Source organism: Rhinichthys klamathensis, unplaced genomic scaffold (assembly GCF_029890125.1).
Source record: "Rhinichthys klamathensis goyatoka isolate OS25496 unplaced genomic scaffold, OSU_Roscu_1.1 h1tg000103l_1, whole genome shotgun sequence".
In the NCBI taxonomy this organism is placed as follows: domain Eukaryota; kingdom Metazoa; phylum Chordata; class Actinopteri; order Cypriniformes; family Leuciscidae; genus Rhinichthys; species Rhinichthys klamathensis.
In genome coordinates this window covers 2,059,381-2,072,363 of record NW_026606642.1, presented here as the reverse complement: position 1 = coordinate 2,072,363, position 12,983 = coordinate 2,059,381, and the positions used below count along the sequence as shown (strand labels likewise).

The 12,983-nt window shown below is 36.6% G+C and overlaps 2 protein-coding genes across 7 annotated transcripts in view; one reads left to right on the top strand and one right to left on the bottom strand.

The window, feature by feature from the left end:
- LOC130086917 (uncharacterized) overlaps positions 1-1,275 on the top strand; it is a 181,872-nt gene extending 180,597 nt beyond the window's left edge. The window contains exon 6 of one of the 2 annotated variants that reach the window (XM_056253147.1): positions 1,222-1,275. The gene's annotated coding sequence lies outside the window, so the exon portion shown is untranslated. The remainder of the gene's footprint in view (positions 1-1,221) is intronic. The other variant, XM_056253146.1, reaches the window with a different exon arrangement.
- Positions 1-9,357, bottom strand: part of LOC130086920 (ladderlectin-like) — a 175,196-nt gene extending 165,839 nt beyond the window's left edge. For 3 of the 5 annotated variants that reach the window (XR_008807269.1, XM_056253154.1, XM_056253152.1), the window contains exons 1-5: positions 9,262-9,357; positions 9,069-9,136; positions 8,761-8,891; positions 5,716-5,841; positions 5,413-5,542 (exon numbers count right to left, since the gene is read on the bottom strand). Coding sequence is in view for 4 of the 5 variants with exons in the window: in XM_056253154.1 (XP_056109129.1) it covers positions 5,413-5,542; positions 5,716-5,841; positions 8,761-8,891; positions 9,069-9,129 (448 nt within the window). In the remaining variant the exon portion in view is untranslated. Of the gene's footprint in view, positions 1-5,019; positions 5,231-5,412; positions 5,543-5,715; positions 5,842-8,760; positions 8,892-9,068; positions 9,137-9,261 lie in introns of those variants that run through there. The other 2 variants (XM_056253153.1, XM_056253155.1) reach the window with 2 other exon arrangements.
- Positions 9,358-12,983: the final 3,626 nt, after the last annotated feature.

Sequence of the window (12,983 nt, the reverse complement as noted above, 5' to 3'; positions counted from 1 at the left end):
TAAGTTTAATTAAGATCAATGGTTTCGCGACTTGTTGAACTATGCCTATAACGACGGAACTTGCGACCATAGTTGACTAACAATGTTATCGGGAAACGCACCCCAGAATAACTACCTTTAGGAGTCAACCCGAGCGGTCAGAGGTGAAGTCACCGGAGTATAATTTTGCAGGTGTCAAGGACACTTGGTTAAACTTAAGTCAGGTGTGTAGGGAAAAATCTACCACATGTCTTTGTAGAAATTTTTCATCAAAAAATACAGCATGGTGCAAATTGTCACAAGTGGTTGCAGGAAGGCAGACGGAGATAAGGATATAATTCCAAAGGTTTAATGGTAATTAAACAGAACAGCAGAACAGGCAGCAACACACACTAAAATATAACGATGATCGGACAAAGACTGACTGAACAGACGGAACTTAATACAAACACAGATGACACTGATTAACAGAACACAGGTGTATATATAAGTTTATTGTTAAGAGGAAAACCCCTTGAGATGTGACATCTCGTTTTCGAGGGGACCTCAATAAAAACATACTTCACATACATAGATACTAACAGAACAAAGACAAAAGCTCTCCATCACACCAAAACCACCCATATCTTCCCCAATCCAACCATTATATATTAGGCAATAAACAGTCATTCATATAGACAATTGAGAAGAAGAAAAAAAAAACCAAAGAGAACAAAAAAACTACATATATATACATATATACATACACACACATATAGGAAATACAGATGACCTGACAATGACAGAGAAGACGACACGTGATGACAGGCAGATGAAAAGTCCAATGAAAACAAACTAAACACAACTGTGACACAAATGTCTTAGGCGTGTTGCAACCTTCACAAAAATGTTCAAGTTAAATGGTTTGCTGTAATGTGCCATTTGTAAATATAATTTCCAAATATTCTGTGTGCCATACATTGTAATAATCAAGTGATATTTTTGAATTCACAAAGAATGTTCAAAAGAGTGCAAACAGAGATCTGATCTCACCCTCATCTAGTTATTACATGAAGAAACAGAACAACTGACTGTATCTGTATATTAACTGTATATAATTCCACTGACTGAATAGAATTTATAGTAAAGTTATCTAACTGGAAAAATAACTTTTAAAACGAATCTTATTAACTTTTTAATGACAGATGTGTTGATTTCACTGCTCATTTCTTTACCGTGTGATTCATTGTTTTCTTTCAGAAGGAGAAAGACTGATGTCATGTGATGGCAAAGGGATTAGAGGATCCCAATGATCCAGGTCATAGTTAGAAAGAAGGGGTTACTATGTGAACATAGGAGACCATAAGTCTGAGTGGTCGTCCATGTCATGTGGAGTCCCACAAGGCTCAGTTCTAGCGCCACTCCTGTTCTACCTGTACATGCTCCCACTGAGACAAATAATGAGAAAGAACCAAATCCCAACCATGGTTTAAATTGTAATTAAATAATAATCAAGAATAGCGTTAGTTCTGGCAGGTCATGTAAGTCGAGCTCGCATCAGCTTACTCTCAGCTGATCCATGTCAGTTTACACATCAACAACACAGATCTGAGTGAAATACATAGTCTGGCATGAAAAAAAAACACACACAAATATCTGACCAACAATCCAAACAGAATGAGCAGTAGTGTAAAAATAAAGTAACCAGAGTAGTCACCAGTGGAATCACAAAAACGTGTGAGAAACTTTTTAAACAACAATACAAGACCAAAACAGACAAAAAGCCCAGAAGTCACATGACAAAATAGTAACCAATTTAAAAAAAAAAAAAGTAAAATAAATTTATTTATTTAAATGAGCCCAAACACGAGTTGAAACAACCCAGCATTTTTAGTGTGTATGTAGATGACACCAGATATCACCTTATGACTACAGCTCCATTGACTCCCTGTGCCAGTGCATTGATGAAGTTAACAGCTTGATGTTTTCAGTTATTGTGAAGTGTAATTTCACAAAACATTTTAGAATAGAAAATGTCAAAGATAAATTAGGGAGAATCAAAGAATTCTGAATAATTTTCTGCAATTTTGTGAAAAATAAGTAATCATGTAGTCAATTAAAAGTAACTATTCTGATTATGAGCATTTAAAAAGGAATATAATCTAATTACAAGTGCTTATTTTTTGGAATCTGATTACACTGTAAAACAAGTTGAAAAACTGTAAAAGATTCGACATTTCATGTAATTTTTACAGTTAAATACTAATAAATGTACAGTTTTTAGAAGTAAACAAGACGAATCAAATTATAATTTAAGGCGAAAAACAAACTGATATTCAGATAATTCCGTGTTTGACACTTCAAATTTGAAAGATTTTTTTCAGATGTTTCTTTTTTATCAGTTATGCTCATTTGGGTTTTATGTTATATCTTCTGTTTTTTAATTAGTGTATTGCATCATTCAAGTGTCGTGTGTGACCATGATGGTGTTTGTGTTTCACCTTCTATATACAGGTGAATCTCGAACCATTTGAATATTGTGCAAAAGTTCGTGTATTTCAGTAATTCAAATTAACACTAATATATTTTGTATATATAACTATATACATATGCATGATTAAACTTTTCTGAGGGCCGACATTTCTGTATTTATAATCATTTTTTTAATTGATTTCATGTAATATTCTAATTTTCTGAGATTTTTAAATTTGGGGTTTTCATAAACTGTAAGCCATAATCATCAAAATGATAACTTTTGCAAGATATTTTAATTTTTCGAGTTTCACCTGTATGTAATTCAGCAGCTTGTGATAAACTTCTTCATGATTCTTCATGAGACTTCCTCTTTTACCACTTGCATTATAATGGTGGTTGTCAGTATATGTTAAAGGAACAACATAGATTTTAGTAGCAGTGTGTGTTGTTAGATTTACCTGTTTAAATATTAACATATCACACCAATCCTCAGGTCCTTGCACTGGCTTCAGTTGCATTTAAAAGAGATTTTCAAGGCCAAGCTTCTTTTTATTGTCTCCTTTATGAGAAATTTGTTTTGGATGAAAAAACTGCTGCAACATCAACCCACAAAAAACATACTTTATTCACCATTAACAAACCATCTGTATTTTAAAGTACTGTTTCTTGTTTATAAATCACTCAATGGCCCAGGACCTCAATACATTGCAGATATTCTCACTGAATATAAACCGACTGAATATAATAATAATAATAATAATTCATTACATTTATATAGCGCTTTTCTAGGCACTCAAAGCGCTTCACATGGAAGGGGGAATCTCCTCAACCACCACCAATGTGCAGCATCCACTTGGATGATGCGACGGCAGCCATAGTGCGCCAGAACGCTCACCACACACCAGCTTACTGGTATATACAGCTTATATAAACTGATCATTCATATCCTCAGTCAGAAATACCAAGCAAGGAGAGTCTGCTTTTAGCTATTATGTCATCCGCAGCTGGAACCAGTTTCCAGAAGACATCAGATGTGCTCATTCAGTAGTCATATTCAAATCCAGACTCAAAACACATCTGTGCTACTGTACGTCCGACTGATTGAAAAAATGCAAAAGATCAAAATCTTTTTTTAAATATTTTTTATGTAAATGACTTTGAATTATTATTGTGCATGAATGTGTTTTATAAATAAACTTTATATAACATGTGGCCACGGGGTCCCGCTCATGTCACTTGCTATAAGTATAGGGCCGGCACATCCTGCAAAAAGATAAGCAGGATGAAGAATGGATGATACAATATTGAGCATCTCAAGAAAATGTTGAAGTGCGTGAAGATCCACTGCAGACATTATATCAAATGAAAATATGGCAGACAAATAGAGCAGCTTGCAGTGACCTGAACAGTCCTGAAACACATGGTGAGACCGAAGAGAGCAAACGCTGTAGGCAGCTGTGCTCTGAAGCCCTCACTTCAAATAAATTAGCAGAAATTAAGTAAATGGTAGTCGGGGTTTTGAATGAATCTGGTCAGGTGGTACAGCAGTCACATGGTCTAAGTAGGAGCTCTCCGAAAATTCCCATGAGTACAAGCTCACAATGTCATGAACGCTTTTATGAGTTGAAATCTCGAAATTATGGTAATTTAAAAATGCTTTTGAAATTACTAGGCCTGGAAGTCCAAGGTGATGCCAAAGCAAAGATGAGATCCTGGCAGAACAGAGTGACTCCGACACACGACATGGTCGTAGAAAACATCTCATAAAATTAAAAAAAAATTCAGATAACATCGTCAGATTTGAAACAAAGCATGACTTGTGGCTTCACCGTCGTGTTTCTAATTTTCTACACTACAAGCACATCATTTTTTTTATTTAAATATATATCGTTAATATTTTGATTTTTGAGATTCAAAATCTTTATATTAATAACAGTAGGAGTCTTGAACTGTAAACTCTCAAGTGTTGGCTTATACAGTATGTTGGTTATGTGTCTATCAGAATGACTAATGAGCAGAAACCTTTTTATTTTACGTGTCATTTATGACCCACTTACCAAAATAGGGTGTGCAGGAGAAAGGGTTAATAAACACCAGGAGAATAGATGAAGAATAATCACACTATATCTTGACAAGATCCAACAGAGAATTGAACAAAACATGGAGTACTTAAACACAGAGAACAAACATACAGTAGGTAACATAACATCCATTAGTAACATACCAAACAGGGATAATTTAGTGATTATGGCAATGAGAACTAAACTGAAAGGAAACACAGGAACATGAACAAAAATGCAAAAAAACACAACATGTGACACCATTGCAAGAATTCATGAGAATTCATGGCTGGTGAGTAGCACTGTTTCATACACTGAGCAATGCTGTTTTTACTCACATTTGCTACTTGGAGAGTATATAGCCTATATATTTGCCAATGATGAAGCATGTGTGCAGCTTAAACCCTGCCCCTGATGATGACATCATTTAATGCCATAATAACCATATCCTCAAACCTTCCGACACAATATACTTATATTCGTACATACATGAATTTGATTGACAATGCACAATTTGCCTTTTCAATGCTTTTATTAATTTGAGAAGTGTTTCAGAGAAGATATTGAAAAGAGATTAAAGTTTAGAAGAGATTTGATTTCAGAATAACATTTTTGTAATATTGGAAAAATGTAGTTCAATCAAAGTAACTGTGGAGCAGCATGATGGTCTCACAGGTCCTTAACACAAATATAGGGGAATGAGGCTGAACAGGGCACATCGTTCCAGCAACGGTCAGCTGTAAAGTAGAATTATGAAATGAGTTACTCTGATCATTATAGTGTCAAAATAAAATAGATTGTTCAACTTAAGGAACTTTGTGAAATCCAAATGAGTAATTTCATTATGATGTGATTTATGATGTAAAATTGGATTGTAAATTATAACTGAAAGTATTAAAAAATCAGGCTGTATTCGTACAGGAATAGTTGATCTCCAAACAGTTCTCGGCGCCCTGGTGATTGTCAGGAAAACCAGCATTGTTAGGTTCTCCAGTCCACCAGTTGGTATACGAAAACACAGTTCCATCACTCCACAACCACTGTCCTTCCTAAAGAGTGAATAAAAGAGTGCACTACTGTTGTCAGACTTCAGGAAGAAGCGAATTAAGTTCAGATTTGAAGTCAAAACATCTTCATTAGAAACTTTGCCTTTACTGTTTAAAGCAGAAATTTTAGTTTAGACAAACGAATAGGTCTCTTTAGGACACACAATTGAACTTACTTGTACAGCATCATGACCACCAACCCAAGCACGTGTGGAAGAAGAAGGCAACAGACTCAGCAGGAATTTATTTTCCAGGTTATTACGCACAGATGCGAGATTCGCACCAAGACTTTGACAGTTTCTCTAAAGAGACAGATTTTTGTTATTGTCAATACAAAATCTTTTTTGTTTTTACCATAAGGCAAAAGTAACAACATTTTAGACATTTCCAAATAAACAAAGTCTGCTCTGATTGATTATTTTCTCAGTACCAATTTTCTGTACTATTTATTTGCAGAAAATAAAGTTTTACTATCAAAAAATAACATTCCCACTTTATAGTATGCAATGACTATTAGGATTTATTTGATAGAATCCTCGTAACAATTTGCACTAACACATTTTAAGTAAATTTTACTAATACTGCTCTGTACAACTCCATGCACAGGTCTATGGTCACCACCTCAAAGAGCACGCACAGAGAAGTCCAAATTAAACATGATTTAATGACTCGTAAATGTAAGTACACATTGATGGCCTACGACATGAAACGAGCGGTTTGTGTGAGAAAACAAACAGTATTTAGGCTATATCGTTTTTACCTCTTGTAAACACAGCCACGTCCAAGTGATCTGAGGGCGCCGGCGCTTCGGCCTTCGGAAGTGATCTCTCGCGCGTGTACGTCACTCATACAATTGTTTTTTTTTTGTTTTTTTTTATTGTTTTCTTTTACGACGGTTTAAACATCCCGGATAAGCGCAAATTAGTACCATTTTAATTAGTCGTCTTACCTACAATCTCTGTTCTGTGTAAAGTGACATACACGCGCGAGAGATCACTTCCGGCGCTTGCGCAGACCGAAGCGCCCGCGCCCTCAGATCACTTGGACGTGGCTGTGGTTACAAGAGGTAAAAACTATATAACTACTGTTTGTTTTCTCACACAAACCGCTCGTTTCGTGTCTTAGGCCATCAATGTGTACTTACATTTACGAGTCATTAAATCATGTTTAATTTGGACTTCTCTGTGCATGCTCTTTGAGGAAGTGACCATAGACCTGTGCATTATATGACTGACAGACAAGAACGGTTTGACCCAAAAAAAATCAAAATTAAAACTACTGCGGAAACAAAGACACCTACATCTCGGATGCCCTTGAGGTAAGCTAAAACATACCAAAAATTAATTTCAAAGTGAACTATCCGTTTAACTAACTTAACTTTAACAAAAAAAATAAAAAATTCCAAAGACAATATAACACTGAATTAAACCACACGTTTAAAGTGTATGCCTTACTTAGAAACATCTAAATAAATAATACAATATATTGAATAGATTACATACTGTATCTATATAATAAAAGTATCATGGCACCTGAACACCTCAATACTACACAATACACAATGACTTTACCATTCGATAGATGGTTTTTGTGTGATTGTGTTATTTTGAAAACGAATCTAGATGTCACAAAATGGCAAGTTACTAAACCTAACAAAAGCAATGATAAAACGGTGTAAACACAGCTGGAAAACGGTGAAAATCAACCTTTTTAATTATTCATGCCCCAGTGCATGATGGGAACACCAGTATTATAAAAGTTGAGTAGGTTTTACTTAAATTTATCTTTGATATTTACGGTTTAATTTCTACACATTTATAATTAAGTACTAATTTATAATTTACTTTGTTTTTTTAATTATTGCCTGAACTAACTTTTCCTTGTAGAAATTACATTAGTTTTTTTTTCTGTAGTATTTGCTTCCAGACAAAGCAAACAAATTCGCTCACCAGAGAATCATTTTTAAATTAATCATTTTGACAATGCACTAAAAAACGATTCGTTGGCTGAACAACCATTACTTATAAAAGTAATTAATTAAACACAAAAAATTAAGTATTCATAACTATTCAACCTCTACTTAACAATAGTGTGTGTAACACAAAAATATAAGTTACTAGGTGAACTTAAATGTATGCATAAATAAAATGAAAAAACATAAGTCATGTCAACTACTATAATAATTGCTTCAAAATTAAGTAAATCGAGCATACAATTTTAAGTAACCATACGAGCCACGTGATATGGAATTTCCCGTGATGCCTTTCCAGCCAAAACTTGGAGCCATTTTATACGTGGATTTCTTGGCGACGTCATCACTGCTTGCACACGCAACCAGGAGGCAAAAGACCCGCAGTCTTTGTACGTAAAGTAAATTAAATGAGGTACTAAAGTAACGTTATATGTGTGCAGTCATGATATGTTGCAGGTCGTAAAGTAACCAGGTTAACTTATATAAAAGCAAATTCGGGCTCTATAGAGGCTATTACATTACTAACTTAGTCTAACATGATAATTCATACATGCATCACAGTATGTCCGGATTTTGATTCGTAAACAGTTGGACGTTTTACATAATGTTATATTAATATGAAACACAAACAAACAGATCTAACTCTGAAATTGCAGTTTATTATTGAGTCAACAAGAAATTACAAACAATGCGAAATCTACGTTAATTACAATGTTCTTTTACAGAACTCGGCATAACAGCATTACTGTTTTATTTGAATATATTTTAAGAAGCAATTTAAAAGTTTGGGGTCAATTAGAACTTTTTTTAAGAAATAAAATAAATTAATACTTTTATTCATCCTGAGAATCTCATTAAGCATTATCAGGTGAGCATCTAAAATTGATCAATAACCAAGTTGAGCTCCAAACCTAAATAAACAACTTGTATAATGGCAATTAATTAATTTAACCAAATTAGATGTAAGAGGCTGTAAGAGATTTATTTTATTTTAAAATATAAAGATACATTTCTTTCTCATTCTGTGTTTTATATATATATTTGTTTTATATATCAAAAATATATACATCACGTTACATATATTTTTAAGTAAAGAATGTTGTGTGAACTAAAATATTTAAGTACATATAACAAAGGTTTTCTTGTTAATTTTAAGTAAAATTACTCCAAGCTGGAATTACTTAAGTATGATGCAAAAATGGTGCATATATATTAAGTAAATCCAACACATCATGTTGTAACACATTACCTCTGCTGTGATCCAGTTACTCGGATCAGAAATGAACTTGTAGCATCGGAGTGCAAGTTTTATCCATGTAGCGGGGCATCTTCTGGATAAACCAACTGCACCCAGTCTATTAACATTTCTTGTAACATTCACTGCAAAGAATGTTTTAATATTTATTTATGTAGCTTATTTTATGTTTTTTTGTGATTATGTGATGACAAACACGGTAAACCCCATAATAATTATGCAAATACTAGTCAATGAAAAATTTTACATTTCCAAAATATTTTTAAATAGCAAGGGTTTTAACAAATAAATGTCTTGGTTACCTTCTGTATTCCCCATGGAGAAGATAATGAAAAGTAGTAGACAACTTTTCAGCATTGCCATGATGAACCTGAAATTAATAATCAGGAAAAGTTAAATGTCTGCATGCACTCATATGCTAAACACTGCAATCCGCAATGCATTTAAAGACAAAGCTCAAAAATACTTCAGGTTGAACATTTATTCAGAACTCACTTTGGTTTTTAAATTGTTGCCTTCAGAGTCTCAGAGGAAGATTTTGTGAAGAGCCAGAGCCTGTGTAACACCATGACATTCTTATATCTATTGTAAGACTGGAAAAACTGGAAGAACTGGAAGAGAGGGCTACTCTCTGAGAAAATAAATTACCATATTAACTCACTGTCGTACACCATTCGAGACGCAAGTCTCACCCCAGAATCATTCTAATCTACATCTCTGTCCCTGTGGTGAGATCACCTAAAATTCATCCAAAACATATGGTTTAATGTGAATAATAACCATCGAGTATTATACATATTACGTATCATTGAAAATGTCTCAGGGTGAATACTTTAAATACTGTTGTACTGTTGAATGTAAATACGATGTGTGAGCAAAATTATTGTGTTCATGTATGCATGTAGTTTACTGAGTTTTTAGTTTCATATTCTGATTTATATTGTGTGCTAACATTAAAAACGGTCATCCCCCCCTTTTCTGCATAGACATAAAAATGCACTAAAATGAGTGTAATTCATGAATGATTTGGAACACAGACCTAAGGTTGGACTATTTTGAAAAAAATACATTTTACAGATTATTTCTGAAGCGTTATAATTGTGCCTGAAAAAATATTACAAATAATGACGTTTAAGTTGAATTTTATTGTTATGAAAATGTAGAGAAAGTCTGGTCACTAGGAACATACTACAACCTTTGGAGCCTTTGGAATTACTGTTTAAGTTTTACATTAAAAAAATATGTGTGTACTGTATGTACAGTACACAAAAGTACACTAAAGCAGCCTAGGTGAATACGCAGCAAACATCAAACCTAAAACTAACTAACTTTACCCCGCTTGGCAACTTAACTTTTTAGGAAAACTTGACTTTGTCCGTGGCGCTGTCCACGTATGTGGGACTGAAGGTCCTACATGATCCTTCCTGCAACTTGGGTAAAGTTGGTTTTATATTCTTACATTTGCGGACTTCCGCGTTCAATATCTCGTGAGCTGAATATTGTTACTACACAAATAACATTGTTTTAATATTATATAAATTTTCTTCAAAACGAGCTTGACTTCGGTTTTGCACTTTACAGATGGTCCCTTCTCAGTGTTTCATGTTTATAAAGGAGACTCGTGATGGGTCAAAGACTAGCTTTTATTCAGCTCACTTCACATAGCTATCCTCGTGAACTCAATGTTCCCTTTCGAAGGGAACTCGCACTGCGTCGAATGACGCTTTGGGGAACGCCTCAGGCGTGACAGGTGTCTGAAATCACTGTCAAATCACGTCAATCACATTGACTGGCGACAGCCCGTAAATCATTAGCGTGAATGATTAACGTGCGACCTAAGTATAGGGTGCCTTGCAAACATGACAAATCATCTTTTCGTCTTCAGGGACTGTTTTGTAAGCTGTAACCGCTTTGAAAATCAGGTAATTATGAAATGCTTTCAGAAGTGTGCAGACCCGTGCTCAAGATATCTGAAGCCGGGTGACACACACGAACTGTGCATTTTTCTGTCTGGGAAGGAAGACGCGCACAGGCAGTTCTCGAGGGAACTGCCTTACCAAATTGTGATCGCTCCGCTCTCGCCTGTCCCTCTTCTCGAGAGAAGAGGGTTCAGCGTCTGGATGTCACAGATGAAGCCCGCCGATCGCCTTGAGAGGGGTGTAATCCTCTCAGTCGATTCGGCAGCTGACGAGGGTAAGCTGCAAATGGATGAAGTTTTTCCCAAAAAAAAAAAAAAGGGGGACAACTTAGTCCGGCAGCGAGCGCTCTCCCGGACAAACAGGAGATGGCTGATGAGGGTGGTAATAATAGGATATATCCTGTATTTTCTCAGCCACCCTGCCCCATGTATGCTGAGCTGGGTGGTGTTATGGAACGCGCCGCGGGCAGGCTGCAGCTGCCGTGGTTGCTCGTTGGGGGAGAAATCGCTCGCGATGAGAGCGGTTTTTCCCCGGTCATAGAACCACCAGCTCAGGTGAGCCTTTCATTTCTTCCCGATCTCATACTGAGATCGAGAGGACATGGAAGAACCCATACTCTGCCTGTATCCACCAACATCAGCAGGCTAGTCTCGCTGATGTTGAGAGGATAGGAGAGCGTGGGTATGCGTCGATGGGGAAGAGGGATCTGAGGGAGGTGATCCAGCACAAACGCACATTGCGTCAAGTCAAGTCAAGTCACATTTATTTATATAGCGCTTTTCACAATACAGATTGCATCAAAGCAGCTTCACAGTGATAACATGAAAGTAGTACAACACAGTTCAATAATATTGTTGAATATTAAATATCCCCAACTAAGCAAGCCAAAAGCAAGGCGACAGTGGCAAGGAACCAAAAACTCCATCAGATTGGATGGAGAAAAAAACCTTGGGAGAACCCAGGCTAGTCAGGGGCCAGTTCTCCTCTGGCTAACAATCATAGGGTTTTAAAGAAGCTTTACAGTAAGTGCATATCAGAGAGTACCTGGAAAAAATACATTTAGTTAATCATGTAATATTTAGGGGATATTTAGGGGATAACATATCGCCGGCGTTGAGTCGTCTCTTCGCAGGCGTTGAGTCGTCTCTTCACAGGCGTTGAGTCGTCTCTTCACAGGCGTTGGTCTTCTCATCACAGGCGTTGAGGCATCCGAAATCCCCGTGAGAGGCAGGATACCATACTGGAGCCTACGAACGCCATTTTTCTCGGGACAAGTCCCGAGATAACAGCAGAAAGGCAGATGGGAAATAATTAGCATAGCTGATGTTCATAATGATTTCCATTACACGGGAGTAGGTGTTAGAAAACCATAATCTCACAACTCTCCGCAACCCAAACTCTCCGCAACCCAACCGCAACCATACGGACCGACCCGTTTGTCTATAAGGCTGTCGAGCCCCACTGGTGCTTTAAGCAGTTTCAGTGGCAAACGGTTCCGTATGGCATAGCAGAGGACTAAAAGGTAAGCATTATGTGAATGCTTGACTAAAGAGACACGTCTTTAGTCTAGTTTTAAACTGTGTCAGCGAGTCAGAGCATCGGACCGTATCGGGAAGGCTATTCCAGAGTTTTGGAGCTGAATGCGAGAATGCCCTCCCTCCTTTCGTGGACTTCGATATCCTAGGAATGACCAGAAGCCTTGAATTTAGTGATCTTAGAGAACGCGGTGGATTGTAGGGCGAAAGAAGGTCCGTTAAGTACATAGGAGCTAAACCATTAAGGGCTTTATAGGTCAGTAGTAGTACTTTGTAATTGATACGGAACTTAATAGGTAACCAGTGCAGAGATGATAAAATCGGTGTTATATGATCATATTTTCTTGATCTAGTAAGAACTCTCGGTCATGGATCATCTTCCCTGAGGGCGTGATTATATCTTAGCCCTTTCCTCTCTTCCCCGACTCCCCAGGCGCTTCTTACATCAGGCCTGAGACTGGGCTCATGGTTAGAACAATGTTCTGATGGCCCGCCTCGGCTTGGTTAGTGAGAGTGCCTCTTTCAGGTATGTAAAGGTGGTAGACCCCATGTTCATGAAGAACTGTCTGGTGAGTCTTCACTTCGCACGCCGCGGGTGAGCTGCTGGTCTTTCAAAGAGTATTTTTTGTGATTAAAAAATAATATGTTTCTCTTTACAGACCTCGTTCCCTGTATAGAGTTATGGGGCCATATCAATGTAATAAGGTAAGAGAACTTTATTGGATTATCAGGGCCCTGAAGTTCCCCGTTAGGTGGCCAGAAC